General features: G+C 44.0%; 1 protein-coding gene and 1 long non-coding RNA gene across 2 annotated transcripts in view; one reads left to right on the plus strand and one right to left on the minus strand.

Moving 5' to 3' along the window:
- LOC137653466 (uncharacterized) overlaps positions 1-7,427 on the plus strand; it is a 45,999-nt gene extending 38,572 nt beyond the window's left edge. Inside the window, exon 3 of the long non-coding RNA XR_011046490.1 lies at positions 7,162-7,427. This is a non-coding gene — a long non-coding RNA (uncharacterized lncRNA). The remainder of the gene's footprint in view (positions 1-7,161) is intronic.
- A 245-nt stretch (positions 7,428-7,672) lies between these two features.
- Ns1 (Nucleostemin 1) overlaps positions 7,673-23,393 on the minus strand; it is a 38,491-nt gene continuing 22,770 nt past the window's right edge. The window contains exons 6-10 of the mRNA XM_068386875.1: positions 23,090-23,305; positions 22,531-22,711; positions 20,903-21,045; positions 20,502-20,772; positions 7,673-7,951 (exon numbers count right to left, since the gene is read on the minus strand). Coding sequence (XP_068242976.1) covers positions 7,691-7,951; positions 20,502-20,772; positions 20,903-21,045; positions 22,531-22,711; positions 23,090-23,305 — 1,072 coding nt within the window. The 3' untranslated portion in view covers positions 7,673-7,690. The remainder of the gene's footprint in view (positions 7,952-20,501; positions 20,773-20,902; positions 21,046-22,530; positions 22,712-23,089; positions 23,306-23,393) is intronic.

Consider the following 23,393-nt stretch of genomic DNA (forward strand, 5'->3'; position numbering starts at 1 on the left):
AAGCTTCTCTTCCTCGTCTGCAACCAGTACAGTATCATCCGCAAACAACAACTGATTTACCTCCCATTCTTGTTTATTCTCGTCTACCAGTTTTAATCCTCATCCAAGCACTCGAGCATTCACCTCTCACCACTCCATCAACATACAAGTTAAACAACCACGGCAACATCACACATCCCTGTCTGTGACCCACTCTCACCGGAAACCAATCGCTCACTTCATTTCCTATCCTAACACATGCTTTACTACCTTTGTAGAAACTTTTCACTGCTTGCAATAACCTTCCATCAACACCATATAATCTCATCACATTCCACATTGCTTCCATATCAACTCTATCATATGCTTTCTTCAGATCCATAAACGCAACATACACCTCCTTATCTTTTGCTAAATATTTCTCGCATATCTGCCTAACTGAAAAAATCTGATTCATACAACCTCTACCACTTCTAAAACCACCCTGTATTTCTAAGATTACATTCTCTGTTTTAAGTAAAAAATACAAGCATATGTACATAGCCAAATACTGTACAGAAATAGGTCATGTGGGACACAAAGACAAGGCAAATGGGGTAATTTTTTCACAGACCTCACGAAATTCTTTCCTTTACTCGTCTTTAAATTTGATTTATGACAGTTGATTTAAAAGTAATGATAAATTCAGAAAATATTACGTTGAAACAAGAAATATATAGAAAGAAATGAGTCTCATAGGCCTGCTGTGCATGTGCTTCTACTACCCGTTTCTTTTAGGCTCCACACATCCCTCAACCATCTGCTGTCTCGTGGTTGGTTTAGTTTTCTTTGAATGACGCGCGTATTTATGCCAAATTTTTCTCGAAAATAAGTTGTGTATGACAGCAATTAGTGTCATCGGATCACCCACAGCAAAAATATTTTCATGCGTAATTGCATCATCGTCATTGGATCACCAGAGGGATAAATTGGTCAATTGTATAATTGTTAAGTATCCTCATCTTTTAAATTTGAATCAGGTCAACATCATTGATAGGCCCTTCTCGTGTGCTAAGGTACCAAGTGAAAGACAAACCCTGGTTGAATGATTATTGTACACTTGCTTATTTTGAGACGCAGGAGGCAGATTTTATATTGAATAACTATACTGTACTCGGCTTTTGCTCAGAGTTCATGCTTCAACTGAAAAGGAATGCAATTTAACCATAAACCCAGGAACAAGTAGTGGGATGCTCTTAAATCTCTTACTCTTTGGTGTGGACTTCAGTTCCTCCTTTACTTGAATCAGATGGTCATGTCACTGTCCAGAGGAAAAGGCAACCATTTTTGGTTGATGTGGTTGACAGTAGGTAGAGTAATGAGAAACTTGATCTTCCTCTTTCCTGTTTTCCTGATGCTTAACTTAAAGAGTTCAGCATTTTGGTTTTGTGAAATTAAAACTTGATAGTACTTGATGCTTATGGTGTAGATCCAAATGGTATTTTCCTTTATATTTTAGAAAGCTTGCAGATTTCTTAGTTACTAAGTAATGTTATTTTCCCGCAAGATAGCAAGAGATTCATTTAGCACTTGTTGGATAATTGGTAATGATGTTCCATTATGTAAATCTGTATGTTTTAGCTCAAATCCAGCAGATTAGCTCTCAATTTCCCATAACTCCCATATTATGTAACATTTTTTAACGTATTTTGGTAAAACGTCTAAATAAGTTTGCTGAAGGTAATCAAATGTTCCCTAGTTTGCAGTTTGGCTTTTCTAAAGGCCTTGAAGTAGGTGATGTCCTTCTTACAATCTCTAAACCTGTAAAGAAATCCCCTGATTGTGGTTGAAAAGTTTGTATGATTTGCTTTGATTTTAGTGCTGCCTTTGATGGTGTTAATCATGAGGCCTTAGTTTTCAAACTCAAGCAGTTGAGAGTGAGTGGGTCTATTCTTTGCATCATTTATTGAATTTTTAAGCAATAGATCGCAAAGAGTTGTTTATGGGCACCATAGTGAGTATAGGAATGTGATATATCTAGTGTTCCTCAGGGTAGTGTTTTGGGGCCTTTACTTTTCATACCTTAAGTAAATGACATGTGTTTTAGCTTAGATAACAAGCACATCATATAGGCAGATATGGTACTCACTCTTCATCAATTCCATCTGAATGTAGATTTGTGGTTGCTGACTTCCTTAATAGACATTTAGCTAAATTTAGTGCATGGTGCAAATTACGGGGCATGAAGTTGAACCCTACCAAAACTCGAGGTCAAGTTGGGCTAGAGTTTAAGTACAATAGGTTGAGGACAGTGGCTCCTCAACATCCAGATCTGTACATCGATAATAGTTTCTTTAACTCATTGTATGAATTAAAATTTTGGGGTGATTCTTGATTACTTTTTAGAAACACATTTGGGCTGTCTCTTCTTCGATGACAAAAAAAATTGACTTATTGTGAAAGTCTTTTAAGATTTTTTATGATCAATCTATTGAAATATTTTAATTCTTTCATTATAGCTTGTTTTGAATATTGTTCTCCTGTCAGGTGTTCAGCTGCTGAATCTCATCTTAATTTGATGGATGTTATGCATGTTGCATAAGATTTCTATGATTTTGACAGTCGTATGCATTCAGATCTTCCCCAACAGTACCATCTTGTTCGTAATACAAGGTAAGCCGTCAATTCTATTAGTCATGCTTTCTCCATCATGGAGTTCAATGCTCATCATCATGGTCATAGAAAAAAAAGAGGGGGAGAGGATAAGTTCAAAGGAATTGGGAGTAGGTGAAGGAACAGATAGTGGGAATGTTATAGAAGGGGCAGACCCCTTTGCTATAGTAATTTTTAGTTTGGTTTGTGTCTCCACCCTCCGCTGACGGTGTCTTGTGTTTTTCTTCTTTTAAATCTCCTTGGAACTGCATGAAGAATTTAGTAGTAGGAAAAGTGGGGAAGCAAGTAGGAGCTCTGATCAAAGTTGAATGGATCAGAGAGGAATTGATTGAACAAATTTAGGATAGAAAGGGGCAATCAGCAGGGGAAGTCCCAATCTACTGTCTGCTTATATTTTTTTTTTTTTTCACTAAACTTAAATTGACATTTCACTCGCTTCACCTTATGGCTGGCAAAAGTCTTGGCCAGTGGCTTTGTCCTCTTCTTGGAGATTACTGCTCCTCTCCACAGTTCCACTGCTTATTAACTCCATCCTTTCAAAGGTACTCCTTGCCAGCCTGTGGAGCCTGCAGTTCATGGGTTCAATCTTGTCTCTCTCGTGGAGGTTTTGCTGCATGTTATAGTAAGGATGAGTCTCTTTGGAGGCTCTTCAGACACATTTGTTCTGAACTGCTTGTATCCTTTGCATGTTTGTTTTGCAAACTTGGGGCAAACAGAATGGCAGGATATTCCAGTTGAGGCCTAACCAGGGTCTTGTAGAGTCGTATCAAGTTGATGTGGATATGCCTTGGCCATTTTTTATTGCCTTCTAGAAGGTCCTTATGACATGTTTCCCCAGTCCAGTTGTCCCAATTGTAACTCCCAGTAATTTTATGTAGTTATTAAACGGTATGGCCCTGCCCCCTACTCCTACTGCTGCCGGTTTCTTGGCACCAACGAGTAGAAGTTGAAACTTTTAACTGGCTGGTGGGGATGTTCCACTTCCACTCTTACTTGATCCTGGCTATTTCCCTTGCCGTTTGCGGCCAGTATTAACTTGCTTTCTTGGTCGGGTTGGTCACAATTTTGGTTTGATCATTTGCAAAGATTATCTAATCGCATCCCCACCGAGGGTGCTGGTGTATCTCTTGTATAAAAGTTGAACAGGATATGTGCCAGCTCATTACCTCGGGGGACCACAGTAAGTAGTGGAAACTCCCGGTCCCAAAAAGCTTCCCACCTGTATCGTTGCCTTTCTGCTGTCCAAGGAGCTGCAGATGATTTTATAGAAATTTCCAGCTGGTCCACTTCTGCAAGTGTGAACTTGGGCCGTCGTGCCACATTTTGTCGAACGCTTGGTGATGTCCCTGGAGACCAATAATTAACCTTGGTGTTGCACTGTGGTGATGATTCATATAGTACATCTACAGTGTGAGTGCTTCTGCCACTTGTAAACCCATACTGATTTTATCATTCATCATGCCATTTCTCTCCAGGAATTTAACCATTGTATCTTTCAGGGCCTTTTCTAAGATTTTCTCTGGGATTTCCAGCAGGGGTGTATAGGCCTGTAGTTGCAAACTTGCCTGATATCCTTTTCAGGTTTGTTGATGAATCAGGTGATCCCGGTATTGTACGGATCAGGGAAGTAGCCCATGTTCAAGGCCTAGTTATTCAGAGTTTGGTAGACATAATTATAACCTGGTTAGGGAGGTTAATGATGGATTTGCCTGGTGCCTTCTTCCTCTTCATTCTGTTGATTATCCACTTCAGGTCCCATGTTTCAATAGGGTTTGGAAGTGGGATTCGCAGGTCAAGTCTGAAGAGGTCTGCTAGCGGGTACGAGTGAACGTCCCTTTTTTTCTTGCAGGGTGGTTGAACTGGCGGTTCTCTGGTGTGATTTTGAAGACCCCTTGCAAATTTTCTACGTAGGCTTCTTGCTTCAAAATGTCGCTGAAACACTTGATGTTGTGGAGGATGTAGGGCACTTCCTCTCTCCTCTCCTAGAGAATTCCAAAACTTCCATGATTCACATTGGTTGACCTCCACTTGCAGAACGGTATCTTCATAGTGTTGGTCTTGGAGGGTCCTGGCCTTCCTTTGGTATTCTAGTTTGGACAGTTTTGATCTCTTGTAGGACTAACCTGGTCCACTCTGTTACATCAGGGATTTGTTTTGACTTGTTCGAATCTCCATTGCAGCTGCCTCAGAATAGTAGTACTTTGTAAGAGTATTGTAAGAGTAAAAAATTTTATGGCTCACTGTTGGGACGAAATCAATGACAGCCGTTTCAATAAGTTGGCCAACTGTCAATGTATTCTTTGGACTAGAAGTTTTTTCTAGCTATGAACAAAGGTTTGGAATGATCTTCCTAATCAGGTAGTTAAATCAGTGGAACTTTGAGAGTTCTAACTTGCAGCGAATGTTTTTTTTTCTTTAACAGGCTGACGTAAGTCTCCCTTTATAGTTTATATATGAAAGATATTTTTTTTTACTGTTCTTGGAGTTTTTTTTTTTCACGACTTCTCGTAGTTTATTCAGTTCTTTTCCTCACTGGGCTATTTTTTCTCTGTTGGAGTCCTTGGGCTTATAGGATCCTCTTTTTCCTACTAAGGATGCAGGTTAATTAGTAATAATAATACCAATAGGAATGAGAAGATGTGGTCAACCAAAGCTCATTTCTGTTTAGCAAGTTCTTCTGACTTAGGTAAAATATACCCTTGGGTATATTTCCTAGAAAGAATATGTAAAATCTCAGTTGATTATGATAGAAGTCTGGTTGTTGCTTCTCAATAGATAAGGATACTAGTCTGGTGTGACAACTCCTTTATACCTTTTTGTAATGCCCATAATTTTGACTTTTTCCCCGTTGATATGATGATTGTTCACGTCTTGTAACTCCTTTAGCTTTAAAATAATCTAAGGTACAAAGATGGTATTAAGGTAGGAAAGAGACTCGAGTGATTGATGCTGCTCTTCCTTCCTAGGCTGCCAGCAATGCCAAGTTTGCAATGGAGTGACCTTTAAATATGCTTCATGGTCACATTCTCTATGGAAAAGAGCTTCTCTAGAAATCTTCCCAAATTTTAAGGGAGAAAAGTTTTTATTTTACTTTGCTTTCCTTGGTGAGATTATATTCCATGTTGATGGCAGACTAGGTTATCAGAATCCTCATTCCTTTTTTTTTTTTTCTTCAAAGATAAACACACTTCTGGAAGGGAATAAACCTTAATGTCTGTTCTGAGCTATTTACCTATCTCCCATTTGGTTTGTGATATGATCTTATGTACATACATACATATACCAAGGCACATCCCCCAGTTTTGGGGGGTAGCCAGCATCAAAATGAATGAAAAAAGGGGACCTTTCCTCTCTACATTCCTCCCAGCCTGACAGGCATTCAACCAAGTTCGGCTGATACTGCTAGGGTGCCACAGCCAACCGTCTCCAGTTATCCACCACAGATGAAGCTTCAAATTTACAAAGTAATTTTTCATATATTAAAAACCACACTACTGTATAAGCCAATAGCCAAATGGCTGATTTGTTTACTTATGAATGTCTCCGATGTCATCAAAGCCTCAAAACTCAGGTTTGTCTATTCTATTTACCAAGGCACTTCCCCCAGGTTGGGCAGGGGGTAGCCAACATCAAAACAAAGGAACAAAAGGGGACCCTTCCTCTCTCCGCTCCTTTTAGCCTGACGAGGGATTCAGCAGAGTTTAGCTGGAACTGCTAGGGTGCCACAGCCCAGCCTCCCCATTTATCCACTACAAATGAAGATCCACATGCTGAATCCCTTACTGCTGCTACCTCCGTGGCCACCAAGGCGACAAGAGGAAGCAGCAGGGCATTACAATTGCTCGCCATTCATTCTTATTTCTAGCGCACACTCTTGCCTCTCTCATATCTATCCTCCTATCACCCAGAGCTTTCTTCACTCCATCCATCCACCCAAACTCTTGTATTTCTCCTATCAACTCTTGCATTCATCACCATCTTTAGCAGACAGCCACTTTCCATTCGCTCAACATGGCCAAACCACCTCAACATATTCTAGCTGCTTAATCATTTCTTATACCCGTTCTCACCCTCACTACTTCGTTCCTAATCCTATCTACTCGAGATACACCAGCCATAACTCCTGAAACAGTTCATCTCAAACACAATCAATTTCTGTCTCTGTCTCTTTCATTCCCCACAACTCCGATCCATAGATCACGGTGGTACAATCACTTTCTCATACAGAACTCTTACATTCATTCCTAACCCTCTATTCTTTACCTCTCCTTCACTGCTCCCAACACTTTGCATCCTTCATTTTCTCTGGCGTACATCTGCTTCCACTCCACCCTTCACTGCCCCCAACACTTTGCATCCTTCATTCACTCTGGCGTACATCTGCTTTCACTCCACCATTTGCTTTTGCAACTTGCAACAACAGACCTCAAGTACTTATTCTGATTTACTTCCTCTGCATTCAACATGACATTAAACCTTGCATCTCGTAACCTTACTCTTACCCATATTAACTCAACTTCCTTCTCTCAGATACCCATACAAACTGTCACTAATCGACCAAGCTTCTCCGAGTCTGCAACAAGTAAGTTATCATCCGCAAACAACAACAGAGTGACCTCCCCTTCATGATCCCTCATCTATCAGTTCCAATCCTCTACCAAGCACTCGAGCATTCACCTCTCTCACCACTCCAACAAATTGAACAACTATGGCGACATCACACATCCCTCAGGTTTGTATGCGGGAAAAAAATGAACTAAAGGGTAATGATAGTAATGTTTGTGATATTCAGTCCATGTCTATGCTATAATTTTTGCCATTTGCATTGAGCATATTTCATGCATTCACGATAAAGATAGAAATCCAAGATGATGTTGGAAATAATGTTCTTTAGATCTTTAATTTGTAATTGATAGTTGATACAAATATTAAACTATTTTAATTGTCTTTGGTTCAGAAACTTTACATTATTGTGAAATTTACACAATCCTTTGTATTTTTTCTTATCCCTAAACATCCTAGGGAAAAGAAAGTGTTCATGTACTCTATATACATTTATTTAGCCAAAATACTCTTCAAAGTCATAATCTTCACCTGTGCACTTTAACCCATCTAAGTCTGCCATTAACCCATCTATTCTTTTAATATTTCGGTTCTTTTCTTTACGTGCTTTCTTCATAACTTTTTTCTGGAACTTTTCCAATGACATTTCCTCTGGGTTGAAAGTAGGGACTTCACTTTCCCAACGTGGTTTCTTCTCTTCAGGCTTTGTTTTATCTTTTGGCTCAGGCTTCATATCTATGCATACTTCTTTACCAAGCTGGAAAAATACAATAGGTTAACAAATTTCTTATTCACAAGTTACTAATGAATAAACTATTTTAGTTTTACATAATCCTATGAAAGATGTTAATCCATAAATATATGCTGTTAACCTTAGATTTTAAAAAACTATACACTGCAATAACTGTCATAAGCTAGTCGGGCACACTTCCAACTAGGAAGCCCGACAGACAAACTTACTCGCCACCAATAGTACGCATTTACATTTCTTAAAAAATATCACATTTTAAGTAATTTGTATATTTCCTAACAGTACTTACATCGAACTACTTTCTTAGGAGTATCTGGGATCTCCTCCCAACTGACCAGAGTTTTTGTGTAGTTTACCCTATACCCATTTTCTATGAGGGGTAACCTCAGGCGGAGTGATACGCGCCCTGAGGCTAATCCCGAGTCAGAGAGCATGCTTGCTCAGGTCTCTACCTCCAGTAAGTTCTTGGTAGTTTTAGGTCTCTAAGAATTCCATACGGCACTCGGGGAAGGCAGGGCGGGCCATTACCGGAAAGTAGTTCGAGGTAAGTACTGTTAGGAAAAATACAAATTACTTGAAATTTGAGATTTGTTCCAACACGGAGTACTTACTTTCTTAGGAGACTTAAACTTTAGGAGGTGGGAGTGGCCTTAAACCTTCCGAGTCCGTGCTGAGATATATCCAAAGACCTAGATAGGAGGCTAGGTCTTGATGACCCCAAGGAAAAACGAGAATAGAGGAAACTACACAAAAAGCTCGTCTTAGACACACTAAGTAACTCAGCTCTGCAAGAAATCCTAGGAGCCATGTCCTTCCAAAGTAGGGGTCCTTGTATCCCGGGCTCAGAGTCCTATCTGAGACCATTTTAAGCGGAATAGGGGGAGGAAGAACAAGGGGGTTTAAGGAACAAACCTGTGTCTCTTGTACTTTCTACCCGTGGTTATCACTGGGGCCAGACCTTTGAACCATTTAGAGCGCAGAAATGACGGTACCTATCGAGAACCCGTCCAGGGATTTTTCTTGAATACTGTAGTCCTTCAAGTAATGAGCAGTGAAGGTAGACTGGTTAGCCCAGGTGCCTGCTCTCAGGATCTGGCCCACTGCCATATTCTTCTCGAAAACTAACATGGTGCTCGGCCCCTAATGTTGTGGGGTCTGGGCTTTCCCGGCAGGGGGATATCCGCCTTACTGTAGGCCCTGATAATCACCTGCCTCAGCCAGAAGGAGATAGTGTTCTTCGAGACTGGCTTCTTCACCAGGCCCGTGGACACAAACAGACTTTTGATCTCGGGCCAAAGTCTGGCTGTCCTCTAAGTATTTTCTTACGGCCCTGACAGGGCACAGCCGCAAGTCCTTCGAGTTGTCCGATCGAGTAATTACTGGTATTGAGAACCCCTCAAACCTGGGATCCCATTCTGGGTCTTCGCAACGAAGGATGGCACGAACCTGAAGGTGAGCTCCCGCCAACCCTTCGAGTGAGAGACCTCATAGGACAGTCCATGTATCTCCCCTACTCGTTTCGCCGAAGCTAATGCCAATTGGAAAACTGTCTTGAGGGTAAGATCCTTGTCCACGATGTCCTTTAAGGGTTCGAAGGGAGGCTCTGACATCTTCAGGACCCTGCCCACGTCCCACTGTGGCACCCGAACGGCTTGCGGGGGACACGATTGCTCGAAGCTCTTAATGAGCATCGAGAGATGTCTGGAGGTTCCCAGGTCGATGCCCTTCAGGAGGAAGACTTGACCCAGAGCAGCCCGTACTCCCTTGATGGCCGGGATGGACATGTTGACCACGTCCTTGAGATAAACCAAGAAGTCCGCTATCTCCGGGATAGAGACCCTCAGGGGCCTGATGTTCTTAGAGGCACACCACATAGTAAAGGTGGCCCATTTTGCTTGGTAGACTGCTGCCGATGATCGCCTCAGGTAGCCTGACATCCTCGCTGCCGTCCCCAACGAATAGCCTTCTTTCCTCAGGAGACGCTCGATAACCTCCACGCGTGAAGACGGAAGGACCGAGGGTTCTCGTGAAGCCTTTGGAAATGTGGTTGCCGAAGAAGGTCTGGCCTGTCCGGAAGGAGCCAAGGTGGAAGTCGTGCCAGTTCTTTTAGATCCACGAACCATTCTCTCTCCGGCCACCAGGGCGCTACCAAAGTCATCCACAGGTTGTCCGCCCTCCTTACTCTGTTGAGGACCTGTCTGAGCATCCCGAAGGGGGGGGGGGGAAGGCGTAAACCTCGAGGTTGTCCCAGGGATGTTGGAAGGCGTCCTCGAACGCCGCTCTTGGGTCTGGCACAGGAGAACAAAACACGGGGAGCTGTGCGTTCAACCTCGTTGCGAAGAGGTCCATCACCGGCGATCCCCATTTTAGAATGATGGTTTTGGCTACTTCTGGGTGCAGGGACCATTCGGAACCCACTACTTGTCCCATCCTGCTGAGGCCGTCGGCCAGGACGTTCCTCTTTCCCGGAATGAATCTTGCTGAGATCCTGATTTGTTCTACTTCGGCCCATTCCAGAAGTTCCAACATGAGGACGCACAACTCCTTCAATCTTAGTCCTCCTTATTTCTTTGTAGGCCACCACCGTGGAGTTGTCGCACATCAACGCCACAATGTTCCCCCACAGTAGATGGACGAACTCCAGGCACGCCCTTCGTACTGCCCTCATCTCTAGCACGTTTGTGCTGGGCTTTCTCCTCGTCCGTCCAAGTCCATCTTGCTGACCGTCCGAGCAGATGGGCACCCCACCCCTCCTTTGATGCGTCCGTGAACGGGCATCTCCGGAGGGTCGGCTGCGAAGGGCACTCCTTGAGGGTGTTCGACCTGCCGCCCCACCACTCTAGGACCTCCTTCGTCTCCGGGATCACCTTGTGGGGGGAGTACCTCTGGTTCCAGTTCTCCTTCAGATTCCACTGGACTTGAGCTTCAGCCTGCCCTGGGGGACCAGTTTCTCTAATGACATAAGGTAAGGTGTCCTATCAGCCTCTGTCAGTCCTTTGTTCTCCTGGGCTGGTCCGCAGAGGGGAAGGCTCTCGCCAACCGGGAGTCCAGAACCATTCCGAGGTAGGTCATCCTGGTGGAGGGTAAACTGGGACTCCTTCGGGTTGATGATGATACCCAGGACGTTGCAGAACCGCAGAGGCTTCGTGCCTTGTTCCCTCAGTACTTCCTCTGAGGATGAAAGTAACAACCAGTTGTCTAGGTACCGAATCAGGCGAATGCCCTGTTCATGAGCCCAGGCTGAGACTGTTATGAAGACCCTCATGAAGACCTGAGGGGCTGTGGACAGCCCGAAGCAGAGGGTCTTGAACTGCAACGTCTGGGTATCCCATTTCACTCGTAGGTACTTCCTGCTACATGGATGAACTGGAATTTGGAAGTAAGCGTCCTTGAGGTCTATTGACATCATGAAGTCCCCTTCCCTCAAGGACGCTAAGACCGACTTCGGAGTGTCCATCTTGAAGTCAGTCTTGCACACGAATTTGTTGAGGGCTGAGAGGTCTATGACCGGTCTCCAGCCCCCTGTCGCCTTCTCCACCAGGAATAGCCTGCTGTAGAACCCCAGACCAGGGTCCTTGCCTGGTTCCATCGCTCCTTTTGCCATAATCGCTGAGACTTCTTCCTGTAGGGCTGTCTTTTTCAAGGGGTCCTTGGGGGCTAGCCACCCTGCCTGCTGATCTGGTATCAGAGGTGGGGGTTCCGCTAGGAAGGGTAACCTGTACCCTTCCTTCAGGACTGCCACTGTCCACGGGTCTGCTCCGTGGTTTTTCCATGCTTGCCAAGAGTGTTTGAGGCATCCCCCCACTTGAGGCTTCAGCAGGAGTAGGGGGCCTCCCTCCCTATCTTCTCCTAAAGGTGCGGCCTGAACACCCTCTTCTGGACGCTGCATACGAAGGCATATAGGAGGATTGAGCTGAGGCTGCTCCCCTACGGGAGGGCTGAGAGGACTGTGACCAGGCCGTAGTAGGAGTGTCTCTCCTGGGCTGCCTTAGAGTAGCCCGAGATGGTAGAGGAACATCAGAGGCCGACCTTCTGTGCGCGGGCCTCCTCACTGGTCCTTGAGTGTCCTGACCCTTTCAATTACTCCTCCGCTGCCTTCAGGGGGAAAATCGAGTCGTCCCACAGGGTTAGGCTTCTCAGGGACCTCGCTTCTCTGTCGGGGAGCCGCCTGGTGATCTTGTTAAGGCCCGTGTCCCTCCTCCGTAGGACCCAGTTGGCGGCCTGCGCTAGTGACTGGTATGACAGAAACTTCAGGGCCTTACCTCCCGAACTAATCAGCTCCTTGAGTAAGGCCTGATTTTCTGGGACCGTGAGGTCGTACGATGCCTGGACGCCCACCAGGGTAGAAGCCCACCAATCCAGCCAGGAGGAGATGTTCACGAGGTCCTTCGCTATCTCCTCCATCATGGTGGCTTCCGCAGGAGAAAAACAGATTGGTGCTGTCGAGGCCCTCTCTTCCGCAGCTCCTTGTCCCAAAACGGCGAGTGCAGGTTCCAGTGTACAGGTGCCTGCACGGTGGCCCTCCGGGAGGTAAAACTTGCTCTGGGACTTCAGACCCTGTAGTAGTTTGGAGGAACTCTGGTTCTTGGAAGCCTCAGCGTGGTTGGCCACAATCTTGTCAACGTGGGCTCTACCTAGCTTCACATCCCTGGCTAACGGAAATGCCAGGGAGGGTCTCTGCTGGCCGGGGGCATCCACCAGTCTGTTGAGACTGGACCGCCAGAATTCCTCGGAGGGGGGCTCGGGCTTGTCCAGCTTGTCCAGCCTGTGGTGTCTCCGAATGAGGCCTATCACTCTTCGATAGGCTGACACCTCCGCTGATGAACCCTCCCCCTGATCGTCCAGCTCCTCCGCAGGACAAACTGCTGCATGCGATGGGGCACCTCCGTCGGAGGCCTTCGTACAGGGAGAAGCCAAGGCCTTGGTCCTCTCCATCTCCTGGGGTTCTGGCTGAAGAACAGGCATGGCCGTCGAGACGAAGGCCTTCGTCCTCGGTCTATCCTTCCTCATGGAGGTCCACGTGTCTGCGGGTCTACTCGACGAGGGGGGCCGTCCTTCACGATCCTGACGGCTCAGGGATGTCTTGGAGGTCTGGACGCGGCTGCCAGACCGAAGGGGCAACTCTCTCCGCTGGACGGAGCCGGGACCTTCGCGGACTTATGCCTGTCTGCTGGTACCTGGAACGACGACTCCCTCCGTCGGTCGAATCTGCTACTGGACGAGTATCTCTCCGGATGGGCTCTACGACGCCAACCTGAAGAGCCTAGAACCGCTGCCAACTCCAACAGTCTGCTGCGAGGTATAACAACCCACTCCTCGTCTGGGGAGCTACTTCTCCATTTTCCTCTGGGGGATCTGGAACGTCTTCTCCCGTGGCGAGACCTGGAGCGCGAACGGGAGTGCCTCCTGCGGGACTTCTCTCGATGTCTTCTGTGTTTCCTCCGGGATTCGTCCTCCGAGGAACAGGAAAAAGCCTCGACTGATGAACCCGACGACTTGCGAGCCCGACTCACGCAAAGACGTAGGAGGGTTCCCCCGACGCTGGAGTCTTCTTTTGGGGCCTGTAAGAAGACGTCCGGAAACGTAGCAGATAGCGCTGGAGGGAAGCGCGGACGCTCTTCAGTGGGGGACCAGGAACCGAAGCCCTCTTCCATTCTCAGCGAGGACCTGAAGGGCATCTTCGGGGGTACCCACGCGAGGGGGTCCGATGTCAGCGAGTGTTCCTTCTCAGCGGTACCTTCGGCTGCAGAAGTTCCCGAGAAACGAGCCCAGGAAGCTGGAGAAGAATTAGGGACATTTTTCCCCCACATAGGGTCATCAGAGGAGGCGTGCCCTGCTTGCACCAGGACTCCGTCCCCCACACACACTCCCGACCCTCCCTCAGGCCCGCCACTTGCCTGGAAAGATGCCACAACCCCACTATCTTGCAGATCAGACTCCTGGGGAAGGGCCACGGGCCTCTTCCCCCGCAACGGACTTACCTCGTCCCCTACTCTGGGTAGGGGAGGGTGGCAGGGAAGCTCGGTCCGACGACACGCCCGGCCAAGCCAGGGGAGAAGCGACGCCCGGCCAAGCCAGGGGAGAAGCGATGCTCAGCTTCTTGGGCGACTTCTTCGTCACCTTCTTTTTGGTGCCGTAATGTACCCACTGCACCTCGTTCCAGGACACGCACTCCGGACACGTGGCGGTAGGGGAATACACACTGCCCCTACACGACGAACACAAGGAGTGCGGGTCTACTTCCAGTTTCGATAGAAACGCTCCACACGATTCACTGGCCATAGGCCCAGGACAACGGCGGGGATGCTCCATAACGCAGTAGGAAGTACTACGAGACACAAGAACGCACAGGGAAAGCAAAGAGAAAAGGCCAAAGGAACCACGCGGGAGACACAAAGAGTCACACTGGGATTAAGGAGAGCGGCGAGATGATATCGCGACGCGACCAGAGAACTTACAGGAGGTCGAGACCTGAGCAAGCATGCTCTCTGACTCAGGGCCTGAGGTTACCCCTCATAGAAAATGGGTATAGAGTAAACTACACAAAACTGGTTGGTTGGGGGGAGATCCCAGATACTTTTAAGAAAGTAGTTAGAGGTAAGTACTCCGTGTTGGAACAAACTGAATTTGTTTCAAACAAACTTTTTTATAATCCACCATAGCAAACTGAAGAAACTCCTCATACACTGGTCATTATGACTACTAAATCAAACAGAATCCAATTGGAAAAAAGTACATAATGGGTGCAGAGACCTATTTCCACCACTTTCAAGCCTCCACTACTAACCCCCCCCCCCCCCCCCCCCCGCCAGCCTTTTAAAGAACCATTGAAAGCTTTGAAGAATCCACTCAATGTGGTGAAAAGAGAAAACTGAAAAGATGTACTTCGTTTAGACAGATGGCATATACCATAACTAATATCTTGGGATTAAGGAGAGCGGCGAGATATCGCGACGCGACCAGAGAACTTACTGGAGGTCGAGACCTGAGCAAGCATGCTCTCTGACTCAGGGCTAGCCTCAGGGCCTGAGGTTACCCCTCATAGAAAATGGGTATAGAGTAAACTACACAAAACTGGTTGGTTGGGGGGAGATCCCAGATACTCTTAAGAAAGTAGTTAGAGGTAAGTACTCCGTGTTGGAACAAACTGAATTTGTTTCAAACAAACTTTTTTATAATCCACCATAGCAAACTGAAGAAACTTCCCATACACTGGCCATTATGACTACTAAATCAAACAGAATCCAATTGGAAAAAAGTACATAATGTGTGCAGAGACCTATTTCCACCACTTTCAAGCCTCCACTACTAACCCCCCCCCCCCCCCCCCCCGGCAGCCTTTTAAAGAACCATTGAAAGCTTTGAAGAATCCACTCAATGTGGTGAAAAGAGAAAACTGAAAAGATGTACTTCGTTTAGACAGATGGCATATACCATAACTAATATCTTGTGTGGTTACTGCCGAGTTTGGGAAAAGGATGTACTTGAATCTCCTTTACTATGCCACCGTCATTGTACATAACTCTGCCTATAGATGGATTTGAAGCTACTGCATTTGGATAGTACAGTATATTCAACCTGAGAATGGTTAGATAGCCTCTCCTAACCATGAAGAGATGACATCTAAAATAATGATCACAGAGTTCATGTGCTTGATATGGCGCCCTTAGGAGAGGCTTCTATTTACATGACTTTCAGCAACTATCTTCTCACAAAATATAAAAGGATGCTTTCTGTCCAAGAGAAAATATTGCCTATTGAGAAAAAAACCCATTGTCCACATGATGATATGGCTGTTAACAGTTACTCATGAATGGCAGAGGCAAGGAAACAGACCATACCAAGAGACTGACCGTATATACACACTGAATCAGTGATTAAGCATCCCTCTCCAACCAGAGAGGGGAAGGCTTTTTGCTACTGATAATGAAGCAGGTAGACTTAAGGTTCCCCCAAATTCCAATACCTCGGTTATGAGGATGAGGTAGCAGACACTAGTAGAACCTATCAAGCTTGAGCAGGTCTTCAACTCCCCTTCAACAGACTGCTTTGCAAGAACATTTCCAATAGGCTACAATGCAAGACTTTGTACCAATGAAACAATGTGACATGGACTTTAGAATTTTTTTTGTCGAGTATTTCGAGATCACAAAAGAAGTGCCATGGAAGAAGTGTACATAGGCAGCACAATCTTGATCCAGGCAGGGTACAGCCCTCTATTGCGGAGATACACAAAGTAAACTGAAGAGACCATAACATTGAGTGGAGGTATTCTGAAGTCGCTCTTCTGGTCACAAGAGAAAGTTCTAGAAAATGGCCCTCGCAATAATATGGTTTGCCTTTTAGAGGATATTTTTGAAGCATTAAATTATGTAAAAGTATGTAGCCTTTGGAGAATGTTTGATCTCTTCATGAAACAAAATGGTTTGAGAAACATTTTTGGTCATTGGGGCAGTTAGAATGCAAAATGTGCCAAAATGAACTCTCTACACATTTTATGATGATCCATAGTTGCTCCCTCATGCACCTTACAAAATAAGGGCTGTAAAGTGCTTTCTGTCTAGAAATTTGCATAAAATGCATTTATTGTCTCCTGTTAAGATGATACAACCTTTAGCAATCTGCTTGCCCAAATGATTTTTTTCTATGAAGTACTTCCTGCACACAAGCCGACAAAACCTATGAAATGCTTGACTCATACCCTAAAAACAATATAGCTGACATGGGCCCATTATGCAAGGCCTCCCAACCTTAATACGTAGAATCATCTTGCCCAGAACAGCTGTTATTGGAACCCTTATGGCCAGAAGACTACAGTCTCTCAAGGGATGCCTTCTGCCCAGCTGACACTACAGCCACTCTAAGATAATTCTTGTCATGTACATAAAAGATTGGCTCTTGCCCCAAAAGAATATATAGCTTCAATCGGATAGTTCCTGCATAGAATAGAAGATAATACAGTTTGCTATGACACCAACATCTGCACAGAATAGAATGCTTCGTGCCCAGATGATGATAATCTTCTATGGGATAACTCCTGTCTAGGACTTCACAAAGCCTCTATTGGCTACTTTCAAAACTATATGGCAATAAAAGCTGCCTACTGTCCAGAACATATACCCTCAAATAGATGCCTCCTCTGCAGATGATATTCTCTATGAGATAACTTTTGCCCCACAGATAATATGGGTGCTATGAAATGCCTCTTGCCCAGAAGACACTACAATTCCTACGGGACATTTTCTGCCCAGAAGACAATGCAGTTTCAGTAGGATGCTTCCTGCCAAGATGATGGTAGAGATCATATGGCCTCAACTACCTACTTCCAATGCAGATGGTGGCACATGGCATAGATGATAATACGGTAGCTATGTAACATCTGATGAAGATACAATGCTGCCTACATGGAAGACAATACCTTATCTTCATTATGGGATGCCACCTGGCCAGAAGCCAATACAGCTGGAAGTGTATGGCTTCCTGGCCCGATGTTAAGACTACCACTGTCTAGAGATGCTGGTTTATAACTATTTTGCAATGGCCCTGCCCAAAGATGACACCTATAGAATCCTTCCACCTCAGAAGGTAAATCACAAGCTACCTCATGCCTGCGAGACAGTATTTCATCTTTGGGATGCTTCCTGCTCCATAGATATGCTCTCTATGGGATACTTTGTCCACAGCATGATACTTCCGACTGAAATATCTCGTCTCAAGATGCTACAGTAGCTACAAAACCCCTTCCCACACAAGACTACACAGTCACTATGAGATACTTTCTGCCCAGTAGATGATACTGTAGCAACGACATGCCACCTGGCCAGAAAACTACACGGGCACTATGAAATGGCCCCCTACCCAATAGATGATACTGTAGCAATGACATACCGCCTACCCCAAAGACATTAGTCACAACGAGACGTCTCCTGCTTGGAAGGCAATATGATCACTATGGAACTTTACAGCATGAAGATTACTTGCTAAGATATGCTAACCAGATGTTGATCCAACATCCTCTATAGAATGCCTCCCTCCACGAGGACAAAGCAGATTTTTAAAATATGCCTCTGCCCCTAAGATGTTACAGCCTGCTTATGTGATGTGTTGACCCAAAAAAAATGCTACTGCCTAAAGGATATAGCATCTTGAAGGTCTTTTCTGTCCAGAAAATGATACAGACTCCCCCACATGCTTCTTCCCTAGAAGACTATACCAACTGCACAGAAAATTATAGTAAAAATCTTTGAGGTAACTCCCACTCTTAAAAGAGTACAGTACCTTATAAATTAACCCTTGGGCAGAAAAGTTGAAGCTATCATTTCCCACCCTCGTAAACTGTGGGATGTCTCCTGCTCAGGTAATGATGCAGTCACTGTCGGAGGACTTTTGCTTAGAGGATGATAGCCTGTCCGTAACACAATACTGCATCTATGGGGATATTTCCTGCCAAGAAAATACATTAATGGGAATTTCCCAACTTGAAAATAACCTATCCACTCTAGGATGCTCCTTGCCATAAAGCAGATTTGGTTACTTAGGACAAACTCTTGCCCAACATAGTCTTCGTTTTTCTTTTGAGTAAGAAGAATTACAGTTTCATAGGTGGGACACATCCTGTCCAGATGATGATAATCTACAGCATGCCTTCTTGATAATATGGTCACTTCTTGCTCAGATGGTGATATGGTAACTTCAGCCTCTATTATCCCCCTGACCAAGAGTATACAATTGCTGTGACATAACTTCCATCCAGAAGAAACCTGTGTTATGCATCCTTCATATACCACAGCCAATATGGTTACTTAAGCTTACTTGGGATACCTCCTGCCAGTAGAATATACGGGCTCAATTAGCCTCCTGACCCGACCATTGTGCAATTGCTATGGGAGTACTCCCATCCAGATGACAATGCTGTGGGAGGCCACCTCCCCAGAAGATACAGATGGGATGTCTACTGTCCAGAAAACAATGTCCTCTTTCAGATGCCACAGTCAAGAAAACTTGCCTTAATAAATTATCCTGTCCAACAGACAAAACAGTCCACATGGGTTGCAGCCTGTTTAAAAGGTTTAAAGGTTCCTTGTGAATGGCAAAGGACAGTGACATGGCCCTAGGGACTGACCATATATTCATATGATCAGTGCCCAAGCTCCTTTCCACCCAAGCTAGGACCAAAGAGGTCCATGCAATGGCGGATGCCTTCCTATAGGCTCCCCGTAACACCCCATCCTTAGCTCGCAAAGAGGATGAGGTTGCAACAACCCAGGGAATTAACGAATTTGAGCGGGACTTAATACCACTCCAGCAATCACCAGTCAGGAATATAACCACATAGACCACCACAACCCAGATGATCCTGCCTTTCTGAGTTACCTCTCCAGTCCAGATGACAATATGGTCAGTATATGATGCCTCCTGCCAGTGGGCCTGCTCCAATCACCCAGTCAGATATCATATAACAGTAAATCACTGATGGGATTTGTCACCTATTGATATCCTGCACTGCACCAGCATGGGCGAAAGAGTAAACTCTTTTTCTGCAAATCTCAAAGGGCTACTAATAACTTGAGCTAAAGCATGTGTTGATCTTGAAAGATGTTTTCTTCCACAATTTTAAAAAACTGTCCATAGATGAACAAATTTAACATCACAACTCCTCCCATACTGGTACCCATGGGACAATTTCAACAACAATGCCCTATCTTCTTGCTTGAAACAAGTTATATTCATACCATCCTCCACTAAGTACACCTTGTCCCACCTACACAACTACAAAACTAAGTGAAAGCAGCTTACTGTCATGACAAAGTACACCATTTGCTATACTATGACAGCGACACCTCATGGAACCCCTACAAACATCCTTTAAATCCATCTTGGTAATCTTTCCTCTTCAATGTCAAGTAAACTCCAAGAATAATGTGTCAATGCTACTTCAGAAATTATACTATTGCCTTTGCCTACAGTACCAGATCTTATGATATTGTTTGATAGTTAATGTCCCTTGCCCCTTTTTAAACTGACCAAATGTTATAAATCACCAGCAATATACTCTGGGAAACAGATGAAAAGACTTATACATTGTAATCTAGCCACACACTGACACTAATCATCATCATCATATTGAAAAGGTTTGAATTCCATTAGCCATCTCATCCCGTGCACTACTCTCTGGCAACATTGATTGTGCAAACAAACTTTGCAATAACTCCAGTTCCACAAACCAATAGCCCATTTTCTGTAGCCTACACTTTTTTTGTCCCTACCTATCATCTTCTTGAACGATTAGCAGCTCAATTGTCACTATAGCATAAAAATTTTGGGAAGATAAAAGCCTACATGTCTGACTCCTTGTTGAACCAATATCTTCAAAATATGAAATAATCACACCTGTACGGCATTCAAAATAACGTCAAAAAATATGCTTTTTTCAATGAAAAGCAGTAGAGGCAAGATTCCACAACATTCCTAGATGAAAATAATTTTGACAAATTTCCTCACTGAGTAACTGCAAGATGAATTCATTGGAACAAGGCAGTAACTTAAAAACTCTTACCAAACCGGGAGCTTCTTCTTCGTCATCTTCCTCCATCGCCTCCACATCACTCTCTTCAGCTTCATAATTAACTTCCATTTCATTAATTGGACCCAAAGAGCTCACTTTCATGGTGCTTGATGGACGATGGATAGGTAACTCCCTTAATAATGACCCTTCATCTAGTTTCAAACTATCTAGATCAAATTCTGCACCGAGTTCTTGTGTCAGTGTTGCTCCAACTTGTTCTGATGAGATCTCTGGTGGCTGTGTGTAGTACTTAATAATGCCACTGCAAAGATGAAAACAATTTACCTTAGATTCTAGTATTTCATTACAAACAAAAAAGGGAATGGAGGGCAATCTTATTTCACCACTTATTATCATAGGTACAGCAGTTTTTAAGCAGCATTATTACTTACGAATTCCAGTCATGAAGAAGTCTGCGAGCAGCTCCTTCCTTATCAGGTATTCCTTGCCTTTTGAGTTTACCAAATCGCTTGGCAAGAAGTGACAAAAAGTCATCTGTGGTCTTGTAATCAGTTAAACGATAGTGAACCATCAACTATATGAAAAAAAATAAACATTTTGACTTAGGATGTCATCTATATCTTTATCTGCTTGTATTCTCTGAAAATAAACAATCTTTCCATAATTGTTTTCTTTAAATATTAAATCCTTCTTATTAAATTCTGCTAGTGATATACATATACATACATATACCAAAGGCACTTCCCCCAATTTTGGGGGGTAGCCGACAACAACAATAAACAAAACAAAAAAGGGGACCTCTATTCTCTACGTTCCTCCAGCCTAACCAGGGACTCAGCCGAGTTCAGCTGGTACTGCTAGGGTGCCACAGCCCAACCTCCCACATTTCCACCACAGATGAAGCTTCATACTGCTGAGTCCCCTACTGCTGCTACCTCCGCGGTCATCTAAGGCACCGGAGGAAGCAGCAGGGCCTACCGGAACTGCGTCACAATCGCTCGCCATTCATTCCTATTTCTCGCACGCTCTCTTGCCTCTCTCACATCTATCCTCCTATCACCCAGAGCTTTCTTCACACCATCCATCCACCCAAACCTTGGCCTTCCTCTTGTACTTCTCCCATCAACTCTTGCATTCATCACCTTCTTTAGCAGACAGCCATTTTCCATTCTCTCAACATGGCCAAACCACCTCAACACATTCATATCCACTCTAGCCGCTAACTCATTTCTTACACCCGTTCTCACCCTCACCACTTCGTTCCTAACCCTATCTACTCGAGATACACCAGCCATACTCCTCAGACACTTCATCTCAAACACATTCAATTTCTGTCTCTCCGTCACTTTCATTCCCCACAACTCCGATCCATACATCACAGTTGGTACAATCACTTTCTCATATAGAACTCTCTTTACATTCATGCCCAACCCTCTATTTTTTACTACTCCCTTAACTGCCCCCAACACTTTGCAACCTTCATTCACTCTCAATCTTATGCAATGATAAATTTCTTCTGCAGTATGAATTATTTAATTATAGCAGTATAACTACTTTGTAACGTCTTTTACTACTAGATTTCTAAGCAGAATGCTACACAAAACCAGTAGACTTTACAGGCTGCCACGGCAAGAGCCCTTATTCCGACTTTGTGTTTGGGGTAAGCTAACAAAACTACCATGAATGGCAGCCAACTATATGAATAATCTTTGGTAGTCAGATTAAAGTCATTCAGACAAGTGAAGCATGAATGATTCTTCAACTGATTCTAGATGGTTTAACAAGCTACTTGGTTAATTCTTGTCCTACTACATTTAAGTGGGTTCTACATAGTTTATACATGGTACACACCATTTGTACACCTTACTTCTTACATACTTAACATTGATGATTTAACAGAACTGCATAACAGCTTCAATAAGCTATAGATGATGATTACCCCTTTTAGGGGATGGCATTCTTTGTAAAAAAAAAAAAAAAAAACATTTACCATCTGAATATTTAGAGTTCAATTTGGTAAAGCAGATGTCAGTTCATACACTCAAATCACATAACTTACATGGCTCTTATCTGCTCTCTTTAGTATAGCATCAACAGGAGTAAACAAATCAGATAATTCTTCAATCTTGACAGCATTCCTAAGGGCAGCAGTGGCATCATCGGAATCTTTTCCAGGTAACACAATTCCAGGGCAATCTAATAACTTGACTTTGGAATCTAGAATAATTTCTTGCATTGACCTGTAGTAAAAAAATATGGTGGTAAGTACAGGTTAAAATAGAAGTCAAATTTTATAAATAACCCATATTATCAAAGATTGAGCACACCTTAAATGGAGAGTATTTAAAAAAAAAATACTCCAATCTTGCATAGGATGTACAGTGTTTAAAGAAGTTGCTCTAAATAATCATAACTTGCATGGGATGTACAGTATTTAAAGAAATTGTTCTAAGTAATCATAACTACCCCCTGGTTAGATAAGCTATTGGAATTGTGTTGAATAAAAATAACTGGCACATGACTACTTGAACCAAGTGAAAATAGTTTGCAACTATTTTTATCAACAAAATTTTTACAGGAAGACAATTTATCACTTTAAATATGAAAAAATAACTTACTTTGTGAAACCTGGTGTGGCCCCAACGCCACAAGATTTGCTTCTCTTCAAACTGTTTATCAAACTGCTTTTACCAACATTGGGTAGTCCAACAATACCCACTGTTATAGAAGTCTTGATGTCTTTGTTTCGACAGTAATTTTTCAAAAGTTGCATAAGAACATCAGCACCCAAACACTTTGATGTATGCATTACACCTTCATCAATCTTCATCATTCTTGGAGAGAAAATAATATATTATTTACCTTTAACAGACTGATGACTTCCTACAATGCTTTCATGATGACTCAGTAAATACTTTAAAA

The sequence above is a fragment of the Palaemon carinicauda genome, chromosome 14 (genome assembly GCF_036898095.1).
Source record: "Palaemon carinicauda isolate YSFRI2023 chromosome 14, ASM3689809v2, whole genome shotgun sequence".
Classification (NCBI taxonomy): Eukaryota; Metazoa; Arthropoda; class Malacostraca; order Decapoda; family Palaemonidae; genus Palaemon; species Palaemon carinicauda.